We start from the raw sequence: 27,907 nt of genomic DNA on the forward strand, positions 1-27,907 counted from the left end.
TTTCCAGCGTGTCCCACACTGCATAACACAGAACAAAGCACAGGAAGGTGTTAAGGATAAAATGTGCTGGCTTAGGTTTAATCCCTCAATTTAGCTTGTCTCTTAGCAGAGCTGACCAATAGAATCAATGTTTTCAGGGATGGATCATGATTAAGTCTAGGTTAGATTTTACTCATAACTTCTCAGCTATAGCCTAGGGTAAAAGCACTCTCCATACCATGCATCCGATTAGAGTCTAGAAAACCTTTGGCATCCTCTGAGAGCAGTCGGGAATCCAACATAGCAGCTGCTTGATTGGTATTGCTGTACCAGCTCTTGTTCTCATCCAACACAGTAAAAAGGAGAAAGAATTCTTTATCCACTCCTTTCTGTAGTCCCAGCGGAAAAAAACAAAGGGGAATGACAACAGTTTTAGCAGTTGTGAACTGTGCAGCTTCAGACCCCAGTGATCCTTGATTATTTTCCATTTCCTTTCCAAACACAGAGCCAAATCCATATCTCCTGCCTAGAGCTATAGTTGATGCTAAGAAGTTTTTCCTCGGGTAATTTCAAATTGCAGGTAGATAAAGGTGGCTTCTCAGCGGTGGCCATAGGACTGGGAAAGGTCAGTTTTCATTCCAATCCCAAAGAAAGGCAATCCCAAAGAATGTTCAAACTACCACACAATTGCACCCATCTCACACGTTAGTAAAGTAATGCTCAAAATTCTCCAAGCCAGGCTTCAGCAATACGTGAACCATGAACTTCCAGATGTTCAAGCTGGTTTAAGAAAAGGCAGAGGAACCAGAGATCAAATTGCCAACATCCGCTGGATCATCAAAGAAGCAAGAGAGTTCCAGAAAAACATCTATTTCTTTTTTATTGATTACGCCAAAGCCTTTGACTGTGTAGATCACAATAAACTGTGGAAAATTCTGAAAGAGATGGGAATACCAGACCACCTGACCTGCCTCTTGAGAAACCTGTATGCATGTCAGAAAGCAACAGTTAGAACTGGACATGGAACAACAGACTGGTTCCAAATAGGAAAAGGAGTACATCAAGGCTGTATATTGTCACCCTGCTTATTTAACTTATATGCAGAGTACGTCATGAGAAAGGCTGGGCTGGAAGCACAAGCTGGAATCAAGATTGCTGGGAGAAATATCAATAACCTCATAGGCAGAAGACACCACCCTTATGGCAGAAAGTGAAGAGGAACTAAAAAGCCTCTTGATGAAAGTGAAAGAGGAGAGTGAAAAAGTTGGCTTAAAGCTCGACATTCAGAAAACTAAGATCATGGCATCTGGTCCCATCATTTCATGGCAAATAGATGGGGAAACAGTGGAAACAGCATCAGACTTTATTTTTCTGGGCTCCAAAATCACTGCAGATGGTGATTGCAGCCATGAAATTAAAAGATGCTTACTCCTTGGAAGGAAAGTTATGACCAGCCTAGATAGAATATTAAAAAGCAGAGACATTACTTTGCCAACAAAGGTCCGTCTAGTCAAGGCTATGGTTTTTCCAGTGGTCATGTATGGATGTGAGAGTTGGACTGTGAAGAAAGCTGAGCACCAAACAATTGATGCTTTTGAACTGTGGTGTTGGAGAAGACTCTTGAGAGTCCCTTGGACTGCAAGGAGATCCAACCAGTCCATTCTAAAGGAGATAATTCCTGGGTGTTCATTGGAAGGACTGATGCTGAAGCTGAAACTCCAATACTTTGGCCACCCCTGTGAAGAGTTGACTCATTGGAAAAGACCCTAATGCTGGGAGGGATTGGGGACAGGAAGCAAAGGGGATGACAGAGGATGAGATGGCTGGATGGCATCACTGACTCGATGGACATGAGTTTGAGTAAACTCCATGATTTGATGATGGACAGGGAGGCCTGGCGTGCTGCGATTCATGGGGTCACAAAGAGTCAAACACGACTGAGTGACTGAATTGAACTGAACTGAACTGAAAGGTGGTTAGAATAAAGTTATAAGACTGGAGGGGAGAAATGCAAGAAAGGGGGCAGGGAAAAATTAAAAGATTATGATGAAGAGGTACAGAGTATGATAGAAGCGAGCCTGGAATCAACTAGGGGCAGGAGTGGGGAAGATGGCTAGGAGATCAGAAGGGGACTCTATGGGGGGATAAGTTAGAAAATAAAATAAAAAATAAGTATATTAATTATTAACATATTTTTATCAATTATTAATTTTACTAATATTATAACTGTTTACTAGATATCAGACACTGTACTAAGCACTCTATATGGATTATTTTAATTAATCTTCACAGAAAGCCAAGATATTTACTTCCATTGTTAACCTTTTACTATAGATGATAAAATTGAGGCAAAGAGAGGTTAAATAATTTGACCAAAGTTAAACAGCTAAGAGTTGTGGGCTGAATATAAAAGAAGACAAGAAAATAGTAGGGAAGATTTGGAGATTAAGAGCAAGTTTTAAGGGCCACTGAGATTTTAAAAAAATGAGGAGATGCTGGCAGAATATAAAATTGAAAGGAATAGACACTAAGGAAGATGTGTGTTTGTGAACAGAATAGCATGCAAAATAGCATGAGGTCATGACTGATCTGTGTAGTTGTATGGTAGAAACTAACACAACATCGTAAAGCAATTAACCTCTAATTAAAAAAAAAAGTAAAAAGAAGAAGAAAAGGGGAAAAAAATAAAGTTTAGACAAACAGATGAGGCAAAAAAAAAAAATAGCATGAGGTCACCAACTATTAATTTCCAATTCAACAACTTGGTTAATTTTTATGCTCTTATTTTTAGAACCCAGATCCATGCATAACTTCTATTTAGCAACCCAGCTTCATCATCTTCCCAGCAGGCTTTCCAGCCAGAAACCTTGACAATACCTGCTTGCCATCTGTACCCAAGGCGCCAGCCTTGCATACCAGCAGGGGGCCCACCAGACCAGAATTGGTATCTCTTATGGGATCTGCAGCAGAGAAGTATGTCCAGGTGAGACATGCAGGATCCTGAACAGTGGGGCCAGCATGTGGAGGGACTGTCCAGCGGTATGTTACTTTCTCAAAGGGCCTAGCCACTAAGCCAGGGTGGGAAGAGTCTGCAGGAAAAACATAGAATTTATTGCTCACATTGGCTAGAGTATCAACATCTCCAAATAGTGGAATAAGATCATAAACTACAAAGGCATTTTGGAATTTATTACATGGTAGTAAAATTGAGGATGATTTTAACTTATTTTTTCTTGTTCATTCATTGTTCCTAACTCTTTAAAGTTTTGAACATACAGAAAACCTTAAAGGATAGTACAATAATCACTCTACCACTTGGAGCTGATTGTTAACATTTGGCCATCCTTCTTTTTGGATTTTATTTTTAAAATTTATTTATCAATTTTTTTACAGTAGGGACTTGTTGGTTATCTATTTTATCACAGGCTTAGCCATCTTAAATTTATCTAAATCTATGTATATGGTTACTTTTTCTAAATCATTGGGAAGTGAAATGCAAGAATAATGACATTTTACTTCTATATACATCAGTAACCATATCTTATACTATTGCAATAAGATTACCACACCTCAAAAATACCCTAATACCATCTAATATCCAGTGTATATAAAAAAATCCAATCTCCAAAATGTCTTTTATACAACCAAAATTAGACAAGGATTTCATGTTGCCCTTGGTGTTGTTGTCTCTTTAATTTTTCCCGCTTTGGCACTGATTTCTTGAAAAGTCTAGACCAGTTGCATTGTAGAATATTCTTTTATTCTAGATTTGTCTGTAACTTTGCTTTTTATGCTTTCAGTATTTTTTTTTTTTTTTTGGTACTTTTGACTTGAGATTAGCATGCATGTGTTAGCATTACTCTCAAGGAAAAGAAGAAATTAGCTACCCAATAATCCCACTTGTAGGATTCTTTCCTGAGGTAGTAATTCAAACCAAATGTACATATTCATTCATTGCAACATGATTTACAATATCAAAAAAATAATGAAAGCAATGTGCATGTCTAAATGATAGAGGATAAGGTAACTATTTTTACCTTATTGCATAGTCATTAAAATGTATGTAACATTATAATGACATAGAAGATGGGCACAATATAAAGCTAAGTGAAAACAGTAAGATACCAAAGTGTACAAAACATATCATTATAAATCTATACAGTTGTATAAACACAAAAAAATATGAAAAAGTATATCAAAATGTAATGGCAATCTACCTACGGGGTCTATTTAATTTATAATTTTCCATTTTTATCAAAGTTCCGTAACATATATATGTTATTTTTATAACCAGAATATATTTATATTTAAAAGTTGTCTCATTGATCCCAGCTCTGTCTCACTATAATATCATACTCAACAACATCCATCCATGGCAGTTAATTCTGCCTTCTTTTCTCTGCTTCTTCCCCCTATTTATATATCCTCTAGAGCAGGAGTGCCCAAACTCCAGAATCTAATGCCTGATGATCTGAGGTGGAGCTGATGCAATAATAACAGAAATAAAGTGAACAATAAATGCAATGCACTTGAATCATCCTAAAACAATTCTCCCCAACTCGGTCTATGGAAAAATTGTCTTCCATGAAACCAGTCCCTGGTACCCAAAAGGTTGGAGACTGCTGCTCTAGAGGTACCTGCTATTTGCAGCCCACATTTCTTGAAACCCTGCCTGCTCACCATCATTGTACACTGTTCCCTCAGAGTCCTTCTCATAAAAAACTCCATGAGGCTGTATGCTGAATGGCTGGGAGGCACGGTTGTAGAAGATCACCAGGATGGTGTCACCCACCTCAGCCCGGATTACTGGTCCTGGAAAATGGGAAGGAGAGACAATGGGAATAAAAACACTGATGACAAGGGAGGACGGAAACAGAAGGGAAAGGAAACAGAAATGTAAAAGAAAACTTTTCTCTCTGCAATAATAAGAATAATCTTTTTCTAGTATATTGCCATTTATAGTTATAAAAAGCAATTTAAAATCCACTATTTCAGGCTGCCCTGGTGGCTCAGTTGTAAAGAGTCCACCTGCCAATGTGGAAGACATAGGTTCAATCCCAGATACAGGAGGATCCCATGCCTCAGAGCAGCTAATCCATGCACTACAACTACTTAGCCTGTATTATAGAGCCTAGGAGCCACAACTACTGAGCCTACAAGCCACAATTACTGAAGCCCAAGTGCTCTGGAGTCTGTGCTCCACAACAAGAGATGCCACCACAATGAGAAGCCTACTTACCACAACTAGAGAGTGGCCCCTGCTTTCTGCAACTAGAGGAAAACCTGCACAACAATGAAGACCCAGCATAGCCAAAAAGACTCAAATTACTAAAATCAGAAATGAAAGTAGGGACATTACTACTAGTCCCATAGAAGTGAAAAAAATAAGATTATAAGAGAATGCTATTAACAATTGTACATGAACAAATAGATGAATTTCTAGAACAGAAAACCTACCAAGACTGAAGTGTGAAGAAATAGAAAATCTGAAAGACAAATAAGATTGAACCATTAATCAAAAATATGGCAACTAAGAAAAGCCAGATGGCTTTACTGGTGAATTCTACTAAACATTTAAAGAACTACTACCAATCCTCAAATATTCCCCAAAAATTGGAAAGGAGGGATTATATTCTAACTCATTCTATGAGGTCAGCATTACACTGATATCAAAGTTTGACAAAGATATTACAAGAAAACAAAAGCTATACACCAATATTACTTCTGAACACTAATGCAAAAATCCCCAACAAAATACTAGCAAATGAAATTCAGTAGCATATTAAAAAGATTACATATCTTGACTAAGTAATATTTATTCTTGGAATGCAAGAATGTTTCAACACACAAAAAACAATCAGTGTAATACACTATGTTAACAAAATAAAAGAAAAAAATTATCATCTTGGTTAATGCAGAAAAAAACACGACAAAATTGAACACCCTTTAATAATACAAAACATTCAAAAGCTAGGAATAGAAAAAGACTGCTTTGACATAATAAAAGCCATATATGAAAAACCCACAGCAAACATCATACTTGATGTTGAAAGACTGAAACTTTTCCTCTGAGATTAGGAACAAGCAAGGATGTTTGCTTTTACCACTTCTATTCCATATATTACTGGAATTTCTAGCCAGAGCAATTAGTCAAGGAAAAGAAATAAAAGATATCCAAACTGGAAATGAAGAAGTACATATCTCTATTTGCAGATGATATGATTCTTATCATAATTATTTGGAAAATCCTAAAGCTTACACACACACACACACACACACACACACACACACACACATACACACACACACACACAAATTAAAATAAATGAATTCCTCAAAAAAGTAGAATACAAAGTCAAGACACAAAAGTCAGTTGCACTAACAGTGAAAAATCTGAAAGATAAATTACAGAAGCAATTTCATTTATAATACCATGAAAAGAATAAAATACCTAGACATTATTTAACCAAAGAGGTGAAAGATTTGTAGAAAGAAAACTATAAACCATTGATAAAATACACATGAAAGTGGAAATACATCCCATGTTCGTAGGTGAGAAGAATTAATATTGTTAAAATGTCAATTCCACATGAGCAATGTATATGTAATCTTAAGGGACTCCAAGCAGCAAAAACAATCTTTGGGGTTAAGAACGAACTGGAAGACATTACATGTCCTGATTTTAAAACTTACTACAAAGCTATGGTAATCAAACCAGTGTGGTAGTAGCATAAAGACGACAGATATATAGACCAATGGAATAGCATAGAGAGCCCAGAAATAAATCCTCACAGATATGAGGGCAACTTTTTAAACAAATGGTGTTGGGAAAACTGAATTTATACATGCAAAAGAGTGGCTAGACCTTCACCTAACATCATATGCAAAAAAATTAACTAAAAATCATCAAAGATCTAAATTTGCCTAAAACAATACAACTGTTTATAAACATATGGCAAAATCTTCAGGACACTGGATTTGGCAGTGATTTCTTGGCTATGACATCAAAGGCACAAGGTAATTAAAAAATACTGTATTTCATGAAAAAAAATTAAATGTGTATCAAGAGACACTACCAACAGGGTCTACCTGGTGGTCTAGTGGTTAAGATTCCACACTTCCAAGTCAGGGGGTACAGGCTCAATACCTGGTTGGGAAGCTAAGATCCTACATGCCATGAAACACAGCCAAGAAAAAGAAGAAGAAGAAGAAGAACAGTACCAACAGAGTGAAAAGGCAGTCCACAGAATGAGAGAAAATATTTGCAAATCATATGTGACAAGGGATTAACATCCAGAATACATAGAGAACTCCTAAAACTCAACAACAAAAAGATAGTTCAAATAAAGATGCACAAAGGACTTGAATAGACATTTTTCCAAAGAAGATATGCAAACAGCCAATGGGCACATGAAACGATGCTCAACATCACTAATCATCAGGAAAATGCAAGCCAAAACTACAATGAGCTATCTCTTCATACCCATTAGGATAGATAACATGAGAAAAATAAGTGTTGCCAAGGATGTATAGAAATTGGAACCCCTTGTGCACTGCTGGTGGGAGTGTAAAATGGTGCAGTTACTGTGGAAAACACCATGGCAGTTCCTCAAATAATAAAACTAGAACTACCATGAGATCCAGCAATTTCATTTCTGTGTATATACCCAAAGCAATTGAAAGCATGCCTCAAAGAAACATTTGTGTACCCATATTCATAACAACATTATTCCCAATGGCTAAAATGTGGACAGAAACCAACTGTTCACTGATAGACAAATAAATAAGTTTAGCAAAACGTATGTACCTACAGTGGAAATTCTGCGATATACTACAACATGGCTAGACCTTAAGGACATTATACTAAGTGAAATGTCAGTCACAAAAAGACAAATATTGTATAATTCCACTTATATGAGGTACTTAAGGTAATCAAAATCATAGAGACAGAAGGTATTAATAGAATAGTGATTGCCAAGGGTTGGGGGGGAGAATAGGTACTTATTTGTTAATTGGTATACTGTTTCAGTTTTACAAGATGGAAAGAGTATGAAAATGGATGGTGGTGATGGCTGTGAAATGTTATAAATGTACTTAATACCATTGAACTACATACTTTAAAATGATTAAGATGGTAAATTTTATGTTAAGCATATTTTGCCACAATAAAATTGAAGAAAAAAAAAAAAAAAAGACTGGGAACCTATACTGAATACCAGCTAATGATAGCTCTTTCTACTCTCCACTCACCCTCTTTCCAAACCAAGGTGTGCTTCTACTCCTTATTATCTCCCTATCCAACTAATGAAACACCAATTGTCCATTATCAGATTTCTGAAAATCAACTGGTAAATATCTAACCCCAGAATATGGTCTATTATATTATTTCATTTTCAAAGTTTTCTCCCATTTAATCTATCTCGTTGCCTGGCTCAACTAGGTGAATAAGCCACACCCAACCTTCCTATACTATTTCAGTGCTATACTGTGCTTTAGACCTTTTAGATAACTTCCTTAGGTCAGGTTCTAAGCTTTGTTCTACATCCCTCACCATAGCAACCATGTCTACATGTCATGCCATTTGCTCCTGGTCCCATATTTCCAAGATCCTGAACAGTCTTACTGCCTTAAACAGCCCCTCAGAAATATACCTAGAGAATAATGTTTAAAACTATGATCTGTACAGTACTGCTATCAGAAGATGTTCAGTGTAAAAAAAAAAAGTTTCAGTAGTCAAATATATATAAGAAATGATGTATATTTTACTCCCATCACAGAGATTCATGATGAACAAAAATAAATCCACAGCTCTGGGAAGCCCTGCACATAAGAATACTATTTGACTATGTTTAACTTAGTGTTTTGCAGACATTTTTAGACCCATAACCCTTTTCCACAAAACACTACTCTCTTGGGACTCATTCTGAGAAATGTTGGTCTAGATCATGTTTCTGAGTGGCTACCAGGCTCCAGTTTTTAAACCCTCCCCAATTCTCTGGCTCTAGTCAATTAAATTCATAAGTTAAGGATTCCTTACCCAGAATTCCAAGATGCTTATCTTCCTCCAGCTGCACCTTTTCCTGGAATGTCTCATCTTGGAAGGCTTCATATCGAACTTTCCAGTAAGTGCCCCCAATTCGGATGGAGCTCTTCTGGAAGAATTTATCTGAGCCACTGGCATATAAGGAGGCAAATACCAAATTATTTAGCCATACATCAAATAGATTCCCATTGCACACTTGTTCTTATCAAGTTATGGATTTTTGTTTAGGAAGGACCTCAGAGATCATCCAGGTTAACTTCCATCTAGTGACAGTATCTCCTCTGGCAAAACACAAATTAATGATGCAAAGCTTCTGCTTTAGCCTTTCCAAGATCAGGGAACTCATTTTCAGAGAAAATAATTCCTCTTACTGTTGGATAGTTTTTATGATTGGAGTTCTTTATAGTAGGCTGAAATCTTCTTGCTTGTAAGTTCTAGATGCTGGGATCAGTTCTATTCTCCAGAGTTACATAGTCTTACATCTGTCTTTAATCATCCTCAGGTACTCTAAATCCTTTCTCCCCTTAATATCTTTCATTTAAAAATGAAAGCACACTAACTTAGAAAGACCAGTTGTAGATTCTTAGAAGCCATGCTGACACCCAAGTACCTATTTTCCTATATTTTCTGCAGATTCATTCTATTATTTTCTACTGGAGAATAAACATGATTTTGTGTTCTATAGAATTTTCCATAAACTCTCTTAGTCATCTATCAAGTGCATCTTTTAAAAAGACCTGGAATCACTGATAGCCCAGTGAGTCAGTGTAACCTAAGGCCCAGCAACTGATTAGGGCACCAACCTTCTACTCTATCTTGCCCATATCTGAGTCATGAATGAAGCATGAAAATTTGGAGAAATTCCTCAAAAAGGATGGACATGGAATGACCAAAAGGCAGGTTCCTTCCCTTCTTCTTATACTTTTCAGAGTACATTTTACACTTCAGCTTAAATGTGTCCTTCAGACTATGGTAAAGAAAGAAAGGAGCAACATGATAAATAATTGTTAAATTAGAATTGGAGAAATGTAATTTTAAATAACATGACCCCATCTTGGCCTTCTTTTCTGTTTGGACCCTTGGCTGGGAATATGACATGACCATACAAAAAGCTTTATAACTCTCCAAGAGCAGGCACTCCTGCAGGGTCACAAGAATTTGATTAATAGTTGTGCCATTAACTCCAGACAATGATTGTGATCCCCAAGTGAAGTGAGAGATTTCTGAGAGGGAGTAATAGGTGTTTGTGGGTGGACTAAGGAGTAGAGAGAGGAAACACATTACTTCTTACCTGCCTGGCTCCCTCAAATTCTTTCCCGTACTCCCATCATGCCCCAAAGGGCCATAGTCCCATTGAATCTCATGGGCCTCAATGAAGTACTGCCGGACTTTGCCTGTGAGTAAGTTCATGGGAGGTGCCATGGAGCAAGACTTGACCTTGTAGAGTGCTTGCATGCCATCTGGAGGAAAAACATCAAGGCTGGCTCCATTCTGCCCAATACATCTTTTACCCAGGTGACTCCTTTTCCTATTGTTTCCCGCTTTCACCCTTCACTAGGCTCTCTACCCCTCCCTCCAAATGAGCTACTTTCTCTTACTCCTAAAGAGCCTGACTGGGAGAGGGAGACAGGGAGTACAAGTGGGAATTCAAGTATCTCCCACATGCTCACCACTACTAACTCATTTATCAGACCTTCATTCTTGCCTCTGCAAAATACTTACACTGTAGTAGCATCACAGAACTTGAAGTCAAAATACCTGAATTCCAAGTCCAAGCCTTATCACTATCTATAGGAACTCAGACAAGTCACTTCCTAGATCTGAGCTTAACCTCTAATTTGTAAATGGGGAGAATAGAGAAATCTACTACACTAGGACCATGGGAGTATCAAATTTTAAAAAGAAGAGTGTTATTTGTAAAATGGGAAGCTTCCAAAGTAAAGGAACATCTACATACGAAGATGAAGCTTCACACTTGGGACTGTCAGGAAAGTGTAGATTCTAAGTAGTGTTTCCAAATGTGGAATTTGTTACATTGAGACATAGTGGTAATGGATGATACTGTGTTATATTTGGCTGTGTATAGAGGTCATTCAGGTACATTATCTCATTTGAGTCTCACAACATCCCAAGGAGATATGAAATTTGAAATTAGAAATCTGAGCTATGAAGGAAGAGGAGATAAGGATATTAATTTTCATTGAATGTGTACCATCTGCTAGACCCTTTATTAGGTGATTTACATATTTTAGTTACTTCCTTCAGTCCTCATAACTAGCCTGTGAAACAGACTTAATGTTCCCTTTTGCAGACAAAGTTTTTTTTCTAAGGATCAGAGAGGTTACATAACTTGCCCAAGATTACATAGCTAGTCAGAGGTAGAATTAAGTTTTAATTGCCTATCTTCCAACTGCACATTTGAGTGCTCATTTTCTTCTCTTGTATCCATTCTTGGTCTCATCATTCCCCCGTCTCTAAGCTTCAAAATTCCATTATCTCTCTGAAACCTCTTTACAACTTTATAAGGTGGGAATTATTATTGCAATCCTTATATGAGGAAACATAGACTCAAAAAATGTGACATGACTTACCAAAGGTTCACTCATCCATTCCTATACAATCTTATGTTAGAGATGGGGAAGATAAAACCCAGAGAGCATGCCCAAGGTCAACCTGCAATTTAATGACTGAGCCAAGAAGGAACCTGGAATCCCAGAATTCTAATGTTTCATCATTTACATCCAGTTATCTCACCTGAAAGACAAATCTTATGGCTCCAGGTCAGAAACCCAGGCTCCTGATAACTATCACTGCCACCTACCTCCTATAACTAAAGGATCAGAGATGTTGGATCTCACCTTGCAAATGACTATTCACTTGGCAGCTGATTAACCAGGTGCCAGGTTCCTGGGGCACCATCTCAGCACTCACAAAAGTGGCTGGAAAGATATGAGCCACATCAGTTCTATGACCTCGGATGGTCAGCATCTGTCCATGGAAGAAAACCGTGTGGACATCTACCTCATTGCCCATGCCAAACAAGTGCCAGGCCACACGTTTCTGTGCACACATACTTAGATCTGGCAAGTTTCCAAATACAAAGCCATTTATTGCTGCAAAATAAAACACAAAGAAAATATCAGAGTTAGGAAATGATAGCCCAATGAGAGAAGCCTTACCATCTGACAATAATAATAGGTAACACTTAGGTGAGGTTTCGAAGAGTACACTGTGCTGACCGTATGCATTATCTCATATAAATCTCACAAACAGTCCTAGGAAATAGCAGAATTCACTGGTATGGAAAAAAAAAAGTGAAAATCTAGGCTCAGAGAGGTAAAGTTATTAATACTTCTCTCCCAAGACCACAGAGGAATTAAGTGGTAGAGCCAGGATTCCAACCCAACAATCTGAGGAAACTTTCTAAGAAATGGAGTTTTATTTTATAAACCTTCTTTCCTTCTAGGCCAATTTCCTTCTGAAATTTCCACAGGGGAAATTGTCAAGTTAACTAACTAATTGTCATTACAAGCAATTGGTATAAAACTCAAGAGAAATTTGAGCTGTTCAAACCATCTTTCACATATTCCCCTTGAGTTTTCACCTCCTCTTGGCACTCTGGTTTTGAGCCTACCTCTGTCACTATGTAAGTCACTCCTATAATTAAACAAAAGCAAAATCAACTTTTTTCATTTTTAGAATCCATTTTCATTTTCTGTCCATGCCTTAGGACTTCTGTGCCTTTTGTTTGTTTTACATTTAATTAAGATGGTTAACACCCTTAAGGGAACTCATTTCTTTTCTCTACAAAACATGTAATTTTTCCAGTTTGCATCCTTTTTAGAACAAAGAAATGTTAACTAGTTATATCATTTGGCAACCATAGCCAGTGACTAAGCATAGAGTATATGACTTTGGAATCAACAACCCTGGGCTGTTCCACGTTAGAAGGCAAGGTACCTAATGGCAAGAGCATAGCCAGAGAGATTAGGGTTGGAATTTTAGCTGTGCCATTTATTTTCTGTGTAATCCTAGAGCCTTGGTTTACTCATGAGTGAAACAGGGAAAAGCCACCTACTACCCATGGTCCTCTTGAGGATTAAAAAGAACCAGGTATGTGAAAACATTCACCAAATACTAGACCCAGTGGAGAACCTCAATCAGTGTTCACTGTTATATGTGGCCAATTACTCCCAGCTCACCGTGCATCCTATTGCTCTCCTGGAAGTCCTCATCTTCTTTGTCCACTGAGGCAGGGTCTGAGCAGTAAGTGGCAATGTTCTCATTGATATGCCAGCTAAGGTTCTCATCTATCACACTAAAAAGAAGGAAGAAATCATTGTCCACATCCTGCCGCCGAGGAGGGAAGCTCCCATCCAGGGTTCCTATTGAAAGTAATAAAAGAGCCTTTAAGAACCTTCTTTCTTTAGCAACAGTAAGCTGCAAGGGGTACTCACAAGTAAGAATAGAAAGAATGGAGCCTTAAGAGTCCATCAGCAACAGAAAAGTAGATAGAACATTCTGCTGCTAATTTCTATTTCCAAATTCCTTAGATAAAGTCACCAATTCAGTTGAGCCTAGGACTTGAAGGTGAATCACATAGAATCTAGAATAATTCCCTCCCACCATCCCTGCCTATGTCTTCAACTCAGGGCCTTAGCCTGACCACAACACACAGGTCTTCAGGACTGACTATACCTTAAACATACCACATTTCCAACCAAACTTACAATCCTCCCCAAATTCTGATGGCTACACTTTCAATCCTATCCAAAAAAACTATTAGTACACATTTATTCATATGTAACTTGATTTTCAGCATTACTAATTTGAGGGTTTTTTTTAATGAAATAAGAAAAAAAAGTAGCAAAGTGTTTTTAAGAATTTTTTTTAAATAATTAAATAGAAAAAAATAGTGAAAAGAGATTTTGGCAGAGTTTATTCCTGCTGATAAATGGGGGTGTTAAAATAATGATTTCCAGGCTGTTGCTCAATATGTAGGTGATTCAAATATATCACAGCTCCCTCTAGATATCCCAAATTGTATCTTCAGCTCACACTTGGGGCTTATACCTCTTTTACAGGTTATAAGGGGTCCAATGAGACCAGTAGCAATATCTCGTGGAGCATCTACATGAGAATGGTAGACCCAGGTGAGGCATGCTGGGTCAGCATCAGTGGGTGCATGGCCTTCTGGAATGGTCCAGTTGTAGATGTGGCTGCCTCCTGGGGGTACAGAATCATCAGCTTTCAGCCAACCAGAGGAACCATCTGGATACAAGGAACCTAAAAAATGAAATCACACATGCTCAGTCCCAGGGTGAGAGAGACCTAGCAGATAGAGAAATCAGGAGAGTGCTGACATATGAGATATCTAGTTTCAGTTTTGTGGAAGGTAGAGTTCTAAAGTTCAGCACAGTGTTCCTCACAACCTGAGGAAGGCCAGATTCAGGTAATATCTAGTCAAGAACTCTAGACTTCAAATCAACAGCAGGTTAAAAAGGTAGCAGCCCTTGGGGAAGGAGATATGGCCATTTAAAGTACTATACAGCTTAACCTAGTAATGCTCCAGTGCAAAGCCAATGACATGAAGGCAAGAGAGAGTAAACATTCCCTTCCTCTGAGCACTCACTTTGGAAAACAAAAAGCAGACAACCATAGAATTTCAGTCTGAAGGCAGCTCGATTATCAACTGGTCTACTTATGAAAGATCAAGGTCCTAAAAATCAAGTTAGGACCTTCTGACTTCTCTATTCCTTACTCATTGGTGTGTCAGTATTATAAACTGTTGGGCCTGGGATAGTGGGAGCTACGGATGAGTAAACCAATCTTTCTCTTAAGAAGAAAATTCACAGAACACTCCTCTATTTCCAAAACAGTCAAATATTTTATGGGAATTCCATTCAAGCAATTTTTTGTGATAAAAGGTAAATTGAATCTCTACATTTTTAATGAACAATTGAGGTTTAGAGAGGGGCAGTGACTTGCCCAAAGTTACACAGTGTATGAATAGCACAGCTGATAATGGTACCCATATTTTCTCTGGGAAAAGTAACTGCCACCTCAGTTCAAAAAAGAAGACTATCTTTATTCCCAGCTTCTCTCTCTCTCTCAGAAGACAGTAAAGAAAAAGGGATGTTTGTTGCAGGTAGGAGAAAGAAAAGATGGGATATTTTACCTTCTGAATCCTTTTCATAGAAAACACCATGGGGATGGATGGTATAGGGACGAGTGGCAAAATTCTTCAAGTGGATAAGGATGACATCTCCCACCTCAGCCCTCAACACTGGCCCTAGGAAGCCCAACCAGGCTGGCTGAACTATTTCATCCATGTATGAGCCATCCTTGTATTCCTTGTAGATGGTCTTCTTGTAGCTGTTCCCTATTCGGTTCTTGTCAGACTTCAAGAAGCTAGCAGCTACTCTGGGAAGGAAGGAAAGAGAGACTCACATTTTTGCCTTTCTTCTAGAGGAGACTGACCAAAAAGTGACCATTTTTGTTTAGGGCAAAATAAGAAGAAATGGGATTGTACTGATCAAAATATGAAAGCCTTGGGCTAGGATTTGATTGTTAGACAATGAGAAGTATTAACTTAAAGCCTATGAATTTGCCGATATGCACTTTTAACCTATAAAATGGGCTCCTCGGGTGGGATAGTGGTAAAGATCCCACCTGCCAATACAGGAGACATAAGAGATGTGGGTTTGATCCAGGGTTGAGAAGATCCCCTTTAGGAGAGCATGGTAACACACTCCAGTATTCTTGCCTGGAGAATCCCATGGACAGAGGAGCCTGGCAATTTATAATCCATGGAGTCGTAAAGAGTCATACATGACTGAAGCAACTTACCACTCATGCACACAACCTATAAAATAGGCAGATTCACTCACTATGGCCTAATATATAGTAGTGGGGAGGCAACCAACTATGAACTGACCCTTTTTAAGTGCTCAACTTCCTATCCAGTTGGCTTGACTTAGTGTTGTCCTGCTATATATATGGGAAGTCTTACAGCATAATTGTTAAGATCACAAACTCTGGAGCCGGGAAGTTTCAATTAAATGCCAATATTGCCATTTCCCCTGGAGAAGGGCAAGGCAACCCACTCCTGTATTCTTGCCTGGAGAATCCCCATGGACAGAGGAGCCTGGTGGGCTATAGTCCATAGGATCACAAAGAGTCGGACACGACTGAAGTGACTTAGTATGCATGCATTGCCATTTCCAAATCCAATTCTTCAACTCTGAGATGTTACAGTCAACTTTGGAAAACTCTGATGGTTTGGAAAGACAACATGATTCATGATCACAAAAGATTTTTTAATACACTTTTTTTTTCAGCTGATATTTGTGGAATGCGTGCAGAGCTCTAAGATCAAGAAAGTTTATTCCTGTAGGATCTGTGAGAGGCTATGGTGAGAGGAGTACCGACTTTGTATCCACATTACCCAGGTTCAAATCCTAACTTTTCCATTTACTGTTGGACTTGGGAAAGTCATCTGATCTCCCTGAGCCTCAGTTTTTTCATCTATAAGATGAGAATATTCATATTCATCTCCTAGTTTCTATAAGAATTAAGTGAGACAAAGTATATAAATTTCTAATATGGTGCCTGTCACAAAGCGTTATATAAGTGATAGCTATTACTGTTCTTTCCTTGATTCTAAGGCTGATCTTATTTTTTCACATTTTCACATATCTTAAATCAGTACAGTTCCATTGAACAATTTGCAGCATACATACACCACACACATCTTACAAACACTGTATATATTTCATGTTTCTTTCCTGCTTAAAAGCTAAACACCTATTATTAAAACAGCATTGTGGATATCACCTTAGAATCAAGGCAATATGGAATGACCTTTAAGACCCTAAAAATGCTGAGGCATCTCAGTGTGGAAAAGCAGACTCCATATGACATGCTGGCTCCTGAGTCAATTAGTTGTTTCTCAGGAAATGCACCACTGGGATTATGGCCCAGAGAGATCTGGAGCTGACTGCATCCACACCCTGGGAAAAGGTCCTAAAGAGCTACCTACTGGCCTCAAGGGTGCCCCTCCTTAACTCCATCTCTAATTCCACAAGAGAGTAAACCTACATGTCACTTTCCAAAGGCTGGTTCGTGATGATATTCCTTCCCTTAGGAGCATAGTTCCACTGCACATCCTGGATCCCCAGGTAGTAGACTCTAGTAGTCCCATCAGTCAGCTGGGGCCACAGAGGTTGCATGAACAGCAGAGCCCACAGGAGATGGCCTGACTCCATGGCCCACGTTACTCTGGGAAACAGGCAAATGAATAACTTCTGGTAAGGAAGAAAGAGAACAAAGGGATTTTGAATGTGTCTGAAAAAGTAAAGAGGCAAGATCTAGACTGAGTGACTGAGAACATAAAAACTGACTAGCCTAGAATCTCTGCCTTACCTGATTCCTTTCAACAAGTGTTCAAGGAACTCTACACATTGAACTTTGGAGGGTAAAGTTAAAAAGTCACTTGTACTGACTGTTTTGTGGTATCAGTTTCTTCAGACGAGAAATATGAGTTCATTTTCTTCAGCAGTGTAGAAAGAAGAGTATACTCTGGCCCTCAAATTAGGAAACAAGCATCAGTAGACTAACTGAGTCACTGTTACTCACTCAGTACCCAAGTGAAGTCACTAATTATCCTCGTGTCTCTATTTTCATCATTATCACTTTCCATCCCCTATAAACTGTGTTTAAAAACAAATGAGAATTCAGCAAAAATCATTTGCTATAATGTCCACAGATGCAAACTGGAAATAGTCAACATGCCCATAACACTATAATGGATGAGTAAATTGTATTTTATTCATATAATGAAATTCTGTATAGCAATAGTAATGAGCAAACTAACACTGTACATGAAAACATAGATGCCTCTCACAAATATAATGTTACAGAAAGAAACCAGACACAAAAGTACATATTGTATGATTTCATTTATGTAAAGTACAAAATAGGCAAAGCTAATCTATGCTGTTAGAAGCTAAGATAATGTTTGCCTTTGAGGTAGGGATCACTGGCTGGTAGGAAAGAAAACGAAGGCTTTTAGGTAATGTTCTGTTTCTCAATTTAACTACTGATTACATGGATGTGTTCAGTCTATGAAAATACACAGCTGTGAACTTAGCACAGTTATCAGAAGAAATGTTCTTTGCTGGTTCTTTGCTATGCACAAATCCATTTCATGTGTCCGATAGACTCAAAGTTAGAACTAAGCCTCTAGTCTCTCATTCTGATACATCAACAAGGCAGTTAGACTTCTTGGGGCTGATATGAAGCACTCAGTCATGCCATACACAGCTACAGTCAATCCAAGAAACACAAACAACATAACATATACACAAGTATACATACACTTGCATATACACAGACACAGGAAGTCTTATCTAAAAGCAAAGACACACACACTTGCATCCACATTAGTTCCACAGTGTCACATAGAGCCTTAGTTACTGTCATAATAATAATAATAATAATAATAATAATAACCTATAATGGAAAAAATCTGAAAAAAGAATATATATATTTCTGAATCACTTTGGTATATACCAGAAATTAACACAATATTGAAAATCAACTATACTTCAACTTAAAAATAATAACAGTCAATATTTATAATGTGTGTATATGTCAGACATTGTTCAAAATGTTTTACAGATTAAATTGTTCAATCCTCACAACAGTACTATGAAGCAAATATCTTTATTATCCCCATATTATTAGAAAGAGGAACTATAAAACAGAGACATGAGGTAATTTGTCAAAGTCCCCATAGTTAACAATCTAGAGTTGGCTTGTGTGGTAAAGGGAGTATGGGTTCAGTGTTTATGTTTTTCTTTTTTTGAAGTATAAGTGATTGACAATATTATATTAGTTTCATGTTAATTACCATGCTATACTACTTTTCACAAAATATATTTGCACATGCACAAGGAACATTTGCAGACATATCTTGCTTTATTATGTTTTACTTCAATTCACTTCACAGACATTATGTTTTTTACAAACTGAAGGTTTGTGGCAGTTCTGCATTGTCAGGTGATGTTTAGCACTTTTTAGCAATAATATTTTAAAATTTATATATGTACATTTTAAAGACATAATGCTATTATACACTTAATTGACTACAGTATGGCATAAACATAACTTTTATATGCACTAGAAAACAAAAAAAAAGTGTGAAGATTTATTACAACATGAACTTTACTGCAGACGTCTGGAACTGAACCTGCAATATCTCCAAGGTATGCTTGTATGTGTTTATAGATATTGTCATATCTGAGAATACCCCATATACTCTGAAATAAGCAGTCATATGTAGTTATGATCACCTCCAGAGAGAGACATATATATTTATATAGGCAAAGATACATCTAATGAGTATCATTCACGATGGTGATAATAATGATGGTAACTATCATTCATGGAGGAATTACTATACAGCAAACATGATGCTCAGTTTTTACATAAATTATTTCACTAAATCCTCAACCTAACCACATGATATCAGGGACTTTAGTTGAAAACAGAAAGTAAAAAATATGCACAGACTCGCATGTGGATAGGAAATGCCCAAATATTTACCCTGATTGATAGATAGAACTATGGACCTCTCTAAAAATTCTCAAACCCTTCCACACAAAGCAGTGGCCCAAGTGTGTAACCCCCATTTTCATATGACATTTGGAAGAAGCCCTTGATATGGGGGAGAACTTATCTTGCCTGGAAAATCCCATGGACAGAGGAGCCTGGCAGAACATGGTCCATGGGGTTGCAGGGAGTCGGACACAACTGAAATGACTAAGCACGCTGCCTTAGATTCTTCTAAAACGTGGCTTTCCTGCTAACCAATTGTGTAGACTTGGGTAATACTTAGGCACTCTGAACTTGTTTTCTTATCTATAAAATATATCTAATACTATAAGCTTTGGAGAAGTAAATTAGAAAACTTACATGAAAAGGCCCCAGGACAATTAGTGTTTAGAATATAACAAACTATAACTGTTGGTTTCCTTCCTCTTCCTTCTCTATCCTGGCAACAGTTTGTTAATTTATCTTTACTGTCTCCCACACATCATATATTTCAACTCTAAGGGTTAACTTAAATCTTATCTACTCCATAAGGCCCCCTGTAGCCTCTTCATATCACTGTCCTTTGAAGAACTACTTACTATCAATAGCGTAAAATCGCATGAAGTCAGACTTTGTATTATTATTACTTTTGTCTCATAAGCTGCCTCATGAACTGTTTTTATTTAACAGTTTGGACTATAAATTCCTTGAGAGTGGACGTAGTATCTTAGAAGTCTTTGTGTATCTATTGAAAGATACCTTGATGGGAGCCCTGCAGATAAATTTTACATTGAGGACACAGGCTTTGGAATCAGACTACCTAAACAAACCCTGGCTTCACTTTTCCTAGCTGTGTGACTTGATAAACTGCTTCACTTCTCTGGCCCTTGTGTTTTCATCTTTGAAATGGAATTAATATCATTTACTACTTTTCAGGGTAGTTGTTAGGATTAAATGAAATAAGATCTATAAGTGAATAGAACACAAATAAATATTTAAGTCCACCAGTAAAAGACCAAAGGCATTAGTGGCTATGATTATTACAGATAAGGAAATAGGTTTAGAAATGAAAATTTCCAGGCTTACAAAGCTTTAACATTTTATGAATATCCATAACACAAACACATTCATAAGTTCCTATATACAATAGCACATTGTAAGCATACAGGCACATGTATATGGCTGAGATTAGTTTCTTTGGAAGCACAATTATATAATGAAAAGAACTAGAACTTTTGAATCAGATAAACTCAGGTTTGAGTATTATTTTCAAATGTGTTTGAAAGAAATAGCATAGGGACTTAGTAGGTATTTGATAAATATAAGTTCTCATTTCCTCTAATCACTAACTTCCTATTTTATTCCCAAAGATGCATTTGTTGTTGCTATTACTATTGTTGTTTTTAAATTAGGCTTATTATTATAAAACAAAAGAAAGAGAGAACCCATAACATTATTTTAGAATCATTTGGATATTTCATAGTAAAATTGAAAGACTCTAGACTCAGAAAAAATATATTCTAATTCTGGAATCATCATTTACTAGTTGTATAACATGGAACATGTCACTTAGTTTCTTGAACCTGAGTTTTCTCATCTCTTAAATGGAGATAATCTCTGGCTTGGCCTCATGATTAGTTTGCTATGAAAATCAAATGAGATGAAGGATTTGAAAGCCCTACATAAATTATTCATTTGGAGAGGGCTACTTTTTTTATCAGCTGAGCCCACAGGAGGAGATCTTATAGAAAGGCCAGACTGAGGAGGAAAAATAAAAGGGAAAGGTAAAAGGGGAAAGGGGAAATGAAATAATATGAGGAAGAATCCTGGAAGAAAGTAAAAAAGGAGGACAGAAGGAAGGGGAGGGAGAGAGCTCAAAGGAGGGGAGGGAGAGAAAGAAAGAATTTCTGGGATACTTTGAATTAGACATAATTTAGTTAATATACACTGAGACTAGACAAACCTTACTTTCCTGTCATCCCAATGTTACCTGGGCCTGGTCCCCTTTATCCACAATTTGCATCACTGTTTTTCCTAGAATTTGCAAGTTGTTCCTTTAATGTGATAATGCTCTTTTCTCTCTGAGTTGGAGTAGACCGGCCTGGACAAGCTTATCCTGGACAAAGGATCACTCAACTGAACTCAGAACTGCTGAGCTATCCTTGAGGTCTTGTCTCCAATTTCAGCAGTCTTACTAATAGAACCCTCTATCAAGATTGACCTTTTGGTCTTCCACTTTCTTAATGTTTTTGTGGCTTTTTCTTCACCTTGTGACTCAAAATAGAGGATTTTCTCACCTTTAGGTGGTATGGGATTTTTTTTTTTTACTAGAAGGGAAAATCAAGAGAGTGTTGAGAGCCTCAAAAGATTCCATGTAGCACAAGTACAATTTATATTATTTTTAATCATTATCATTGTATTCTACTGTGTCAGAAGTGGGGAAATTGAGGCCCAGAGGGAGAGACTCATTTGAAGTCCCAAGAGCTAGTACTAGAACTTAAGATCTTTTAGCCTGACAATCAAGTATATCATCACTGTGCTTTTCCTAGGACAATATGATTTCACTACATATGTGCACTTATATTAGTTTTTTTTTTTAATTTCCTCATACCCTAGTTGTGGTATAATAGAAAATATACTGATATGAAACTATAAGACCTAGGTTGAAATTCTTTCTTGCCTATAATAGCTATGTACCTTTCAACAAGTCAATTTCACCTATTTTGCCACAGTTTTCTCATCCAAAATTGTGGATAATATTTCACAAGATTGTTTTGAGGATCAAACAAAATAATGGATGTATGAGCCCCTTTCAAAGGGCTTAGAATACAATAAATGATTAATAAAAGTCTAGATGCATTAATGGATTCATACATCCATAAAAACTTCTAGATACTATACTTTTTAAACCCCTTAACATGACATAGAAAACGGAGACCAGAGAGATAAAGGGGTTTGCTTAGAGCCAAGCAGTCAGTTACTGGCAAGGCCAGAATTTGAACCCATATTTTCTAAAACATTTCTTCTACTTAGGCACTAAGTGTGAGAAACAATTTAGATTTTAAGCTGATAGGTTAGTTCAGCTATCATTTATTGCCTTGCTCTGTGCCAATCTGGATCTCAAAGTATGAAAGTAAGTGTTTTGTTTTTTTTTTTAAGTGTTCCATCACCTCAATAAACCCCACAAACTGAGACCAAGAAATAAGCATACTATTTTAACAGGAAAATTAACTACTCTCTACAACTCCAGGATCATCTCTGAAACATCTGAGCCAGTGTGTCCCTGGCCATTTTGATGAGAGGAACAAAGAGAGCATATTTTACACTTTAACTTCCCTGCACATTCAGCCGTGCTTCCTTCTTCTCAGCCACTGACTTTCTCTCCCTGTGGGCCCAGAATTTCTATAAACCAAGCCGAATAAAAGTTTTTGTTTTTTGTTTTTTGTTTCAAAGAAAAGGAGGTAGGGTTTAGAACGGGGCGGGGGAAGCTTACCTTTGCTGGAGAAAACCCTTCCATATTCATGTCAGCGGCCTACTGAGGCTAAACTGCAGACCCCAGCATGAGTCTGCCAGCCCTGCTCAGTTAGTATCCTGGGTTACAAGGCCTTTCTCATAAAAAAAGTCCAGGGCTCCAATTGGCTGGTGTTACTGGGGAGGAGTGAATGGAGGCTGGGGCAGTTCTGGGTGCCCTCTTTTCCAGAAACTAATCTACTGGAATGTCTCTTTCCGGATCTGGTTTGGTACAAAACCCGGTATGGTTCTTTAACCATATCCGGGTGTTTTTCAAATCCCGGTTAGGATCTCTGGAGGAATTACAAGAGGGTGGGTTGCAATTCTGTTATCTCAGCTTGCTGGTTGCTCTTTGCTGAGAGGGAGGAGGAAATGCACTGTCAGTGAAGCTAATGAAAGCTCATAGAAAGATTCCAATACCCCCCTTTAAGAAATAGAACCCACTGCAAGGGTTATGCGATGTGAGAAGAGCCCCCATCCCCAACACTTTCTCTTGTTGTGAAGCACAGTTATCAGTCCTGCTATTATTCTGAGGCCATGGTTGCTTAGTAATAGAGAAAAATAAAACTGGTAACAAAACAAAGAGCTTTCTACATGCTAGTCCCTATGTTAACCACTTTACATACATTCTCATTTAAGTTTCACAATTATTCTGTGAAACAAATATGCTAACTCATATTTTACAACTGAAGAAAAGCAGACTCTGAGAGGGAAAGTAACCATTCAAAGTCACACCGTTAATAAGAGGGGGGAATTGAACTAGGTCTGTCTAATCTCTTAGTCACCACACTACCACACTCTGCTACTTAAGGGAGAAACCCAGAAAGCCCTTTTGCAACAAGGGAAGTGACTTCATGATTATTGAATGTCTGCTGTCTACCAGTCACTGCTAGATTAAAAAAAAAAAAAATGAACATTAACTCTGCGACTGCCATTTTTAGCAGCTCCTTGAGTGAACTCCCAGGGTCATATTACTCATATTTTTCATTGTGGAGACCGGATGCAGCTAGTAGATAGCTTGGATTAACATAGACCAGCACTCTAAAACCTAAGAAAACCCAGAAGAATTGGAAACATTAAATTTTTTTAAATGGAACTAAAAAATATCTAAATGGGTCCCAAAATCTCTGAGTGAAGCTGGAGTCTGAATTTTTTAAAAAAACAAAGGCCATCTTTGTTCTTGCTACAGAAGAGAGGGTAGTGAAAAATCACTAGCCTGAGTCAAGTGACCCAGGTTCCTTCCCTGGCTTGCTCTTGAAGTAATCAGCTATGTGGCCTTGGTATAGGACTTTCTCTTCTTTGGGCCTAAGTCTTTCCATTTGTACACTGAGGGCCTTAAACTAGATATAGACCCTCTCAGCCTTATAAATTTACATATCTAGGATTACATGAATAAACCACATTCTTGATATTAAGAGTAGAAGAAAAAGAAGTTTTAATCATGCGAAGTGTAAGAAAAGAGTGGGTGCAGAGTAATTTGTGGAGAACCCCATGTCTCTTTGGGAAGGACTACATCTACCCATCAGAATCAGTTATAGGAAGGAAACAGGTATGATGGCAGTTCCACCATCTAGTATCCTTACTTGTGATGAGTTGATCTTGGCTAGGAGCAGGTGCTGTTCCCCAGGCAGTCTTGACACATTATTTTTTCTCTTTCGAACTTAAAGTATCTGGAGCAGGGTCCAGGAGGAGGAGTTTCAAAGACTGAGGCAGTGGGGCAAAGTCTGGGTCATAAAACACTGGAGGTGCTTAAAGGTGCCTATACCCTTAGGAGCTGCCCCTACAGACTGCACCTCAGGCTAAGCCAAGTAGAAGCACTAGTAGGGAGAAGGGAGGAACCACCATTTATTCAGCTCCTTTAGAAATGATCAAGGGAGACAGGTGCTCGGGCCAGGTACACTGGGAGGACCCAGGGGAATCGGGTGAGGGGGGGAGGTGGGAGGGGGGGATCGGGATGGGGAATACATGTAACTCCATGGCTGATTCATATCAATGTGTGACAAAACCCACTGCAATGTTGCGAAGTAATTAGCCTCCAACTAATAAAAATAATTGAAAAAAAAATATTTAGAATAAAAAAAAGAAAAGAAATGATCAAGGGAAGGTGGATCAGGTAACAGCAGCCCCTAGGACTATCTGCCTCTTCCCCCATTTAGCACAAATGTGGACCTTGAAGCTGGAGATGGGAAGGTGGAGATCAAACCCATTAAGCTGGGATCCAAGTCCAGGCTTTAAGGCATTTATGAGAGGGAGGGGTAAGGATAAGGCATGTGTTCTGACTCACAAATGATAACAATAAACAGATCTTAGAGATATGCTTGAGTCAACACAGTGAAGGCTGCAGGAAGCCAGCTAAGCCAGATTTCTGAGCCTATATTATTCATTCAGCAGTTCACTGAAAGGGCACCCAGTACCAACGTATGCAAATCCTGGGCATATTTTTAGTGCCTTTCCTCAAGGATCATCTTAAAAGGTTTAAGTTGGCACCTATAGACCAGGAATTGGTAAACTATTTCAGTAAAACTCTAGTTTGTAAATAATTTATGTGCAAAACATATAGTCACTTTCTCTCGTAACTATTAAAACAGGCCATTATAGTACATTGGGTATATCTATATACCAATAAAAGCTAATTTACAAAAACAAGCAGCAGACCAAATTTGGCCCATGAGTTGCAGTTTGAAATCCCTGCAATATACACATTTACAATATGAAAACATTATTAAGAGTGTAGAAACTAGATTTAAATCCCAATTCCGATACTTTCTGATTCTGTAACCTTGAAAAAATCATCTAAGTCTTCTAAACTTCAGTTTTGTGTTTCCAAAATGGAGATAATAGCATCTATTTCATAGGGTTGTTATAACGACTGAAATAAAAACTTCAGTTTAGTTCAAGTTCAGTAGCTCAGTTGTGTCTGACTTTTTGTGATCCCATGGACTGCAGCACGCCAGAGTTCCCTGTCCATCGTCAATTCCCAGATCTTGCTCAAACTCATGTCCATCGAGCCAGTGCCATCCAACCATCAGATCCTCTGTCATCTCCTTCTCCTTCTGCCTTCAATCTTTCCCAACATCAGGGTCTTTTCCAATGAGTCAGTTCTTCGCATCAGGTGGCCAAAGTATTGGAGCTTCAGCTTCAGCCTCAGTCCCTCCAATGAATATTCAGAAGTGATTTCCTTTAGGATTGACTGGTTTGATCTTTTGCAGTCCAAGGGACTCTCATGAGTCTCCTCCAACACCACAAATTAAAAGCACCAATTCCTTGGTGCTCACCTTTCTTTATGGTCCACCTCTCACATCCATGCATGACCACTGGAAAAACTATAGCTTTGACTAGACAGAACTTTGTCAGCAAAGTGATGTCTCTGCTTTTTATTATACGGTCTAGGTTTGTCATAGCTTTTCTTCTGAGGACCAAAGGTCTTAATTTCATGGCTGCAGTCACCATCTGCAGTGATTTTTGAGCCCAAGAAAAGAAAGTCTGTCACTGTTTCCATTGTTTCCCCATCTATTTGCCATGAAGTGATGAGACCAGAGACCATGATCTTTATTGTTTGAATGGTGAGTTTTAAGCCAGCTTTTTCAGTCTTCTCTTTCACTTTCATCAAGAGGCTCTTTAGTTCATCTTTGCTTGCTGTCATAAGGGGGGAAATATTTGAGGTTATTGGTATTTCTCCCCACAGTCTTGATTCCAGCCTGCACTTCATCCAATCCAGCATTTCATATAATGTATGCTGCATGTATGTTAAATAAGCAGAATGACAATATACATCCTTGATGTACTCCTTTCCCAATTTGGAACCAGTCCATTATTCCACCTCCAGTTCTAACTGTTGTTTCTTGACCAGCATACAGATTTCTCAGGAGGCAAGCAAGGTGGTCTGGTATTTCCATCTCTTGAAGAAATTTCAACAGTTTGTCATGATCCACACAGTCAAAGGCTCTATTGTAGTCAATGAAGCAGAATAGATATTTTTCTGGAACTCTCTTGTTGCTTTTTTGAAGATCCAGCAGATGTTGGCAATTTTATGTCTGGTTCATCTGCCTCTCTTAAATTCAGCTTGAACATCTGGAATTTCTGTTGAAGCCTAGCTTAGAGCATTTTGCACATTACTTTCCTAGCATGTGAGATGAGTGCAATTGTGAGCAGTTTGAACATTCTTTGGCCTTGTCTTTCTTTGGGATGGGAATGAAAAATCACTCTCACTATTCACATCCATTTCATTGACAAATGTTGACACATTTATATCATAAGTATCTTTTGAATTCACCCACTTTTCTCCATCTCAGCTGCCATACCCTTCATCTGAACTGTCTTCATCTCTTAAGTGGATCAGTGTAATAATCTCCACATTGTTCTTTTTTAATAAAATATTTTATTTTTATGGGAATATAGCATATAGGTTATTAAAAAAATAGTGAATATAATTCCCCATGATATATAGCAAATTATCTATTTTATATGTTCTAGTATGTATCTGTTAATCCCATACTCTTAATTTATTCCCCTCCCTCTTTTCTCCCTTGGTAACCATATGTGTGTTTTCTGTCCATGAATCTGTTTCTATTTTTTTTTTTTTAACTTTGCTTTGTATTGGAGTAGAGGCAATGAACAATGCTGTGACAGTTTCAGGTGAACAGCAAAGGGACTTAATCATACATATACATGTATCCATTCTCCCCCAAACTTCCCTCCCATCCAGGCTACCACATAACATGGAGCAGAGTTCCAGTAAGTTACAGTAAGTTCTTGTTCATTATCCATTTTAAATATAGC

At 37.9% G+C, this 27,907-nt stretch overlaps 1 protein-coding gene across 5 annotated transcripts in view; it reads right to left on the reverse strand.

Moving 5' to 3' along the window:
• HEPH (hephaestin) overlaps positions 1–27,907 on the reverse strand; it is a 149,272-nt gene that overhangs the window by 88,943 nt on the left and 32,422 nt on the right. The window contains exons 1-11 of one of the 5 annotated variants that reach the window (XM_043458835.1): positions 24,712–24,768; positions 17,123–17,328; positions 15,201–15,445; positions 14,096–14,308; positions 13,225–13,407; positions 11,881–12,135; positions 10,314–10,482; positions 9,017–9,153; positions 4,660–4,791; positions 2,857–3,068; positions 218–368 (exon numbers count right to left, since the gene is read on the reverse strand). In XM_043458835.1, the coding sequence (XP_043314770.1) occupies positions 218–368; positions 2,857–3,068; positions 4,660–4,791; positions 9,017–9,153; positions 10,314–10,482; positions 11,881–12,135; positions 13,225–13,407; positions 14,096–14,308; positions 15,201–15,445; positions 17,123–17,289 (1,864 nt within the window). In that variant the 5' untranslated portion in view covers positions 17,290–17,328; positions 24,712–24,768. Of the gene's footprint in view, positions 1–217; positions 369–2,856; positions 3,069–4,659; positions 4,792–9,016; positions 9,154–10,313; positions 10,483–11,880; positions 12,136–13,224; positions 13,408–14,095; positions 14,309–15,200; positions 15,446–17,122; positions 17,329–23,111; positions 23,337–24,711; positions 24,769–27,907 lie in introns of those variants that run through there. The other 4 variants (XM_043458833.1, XM_043458832.1, XM_043458834.1 and 1 more) reach the window with 4 other exon arrangements.

The sequence above is a fragment of the Cervus canadensis genome, chromosome X, assembly GCF_019320065.1.
Source record: "Cervus canadensis isolate Bull #8, Minnesota chromosome X, ASM1932006v1, whole genome shotgun sequence".
Taxonomy (NCBI): domain Eukaryota; kingdom Metazoa; phylum Chordata; class Mammalia; order Artiodactyla; family Cervidae; genus Cervus; species Cervus canadensis.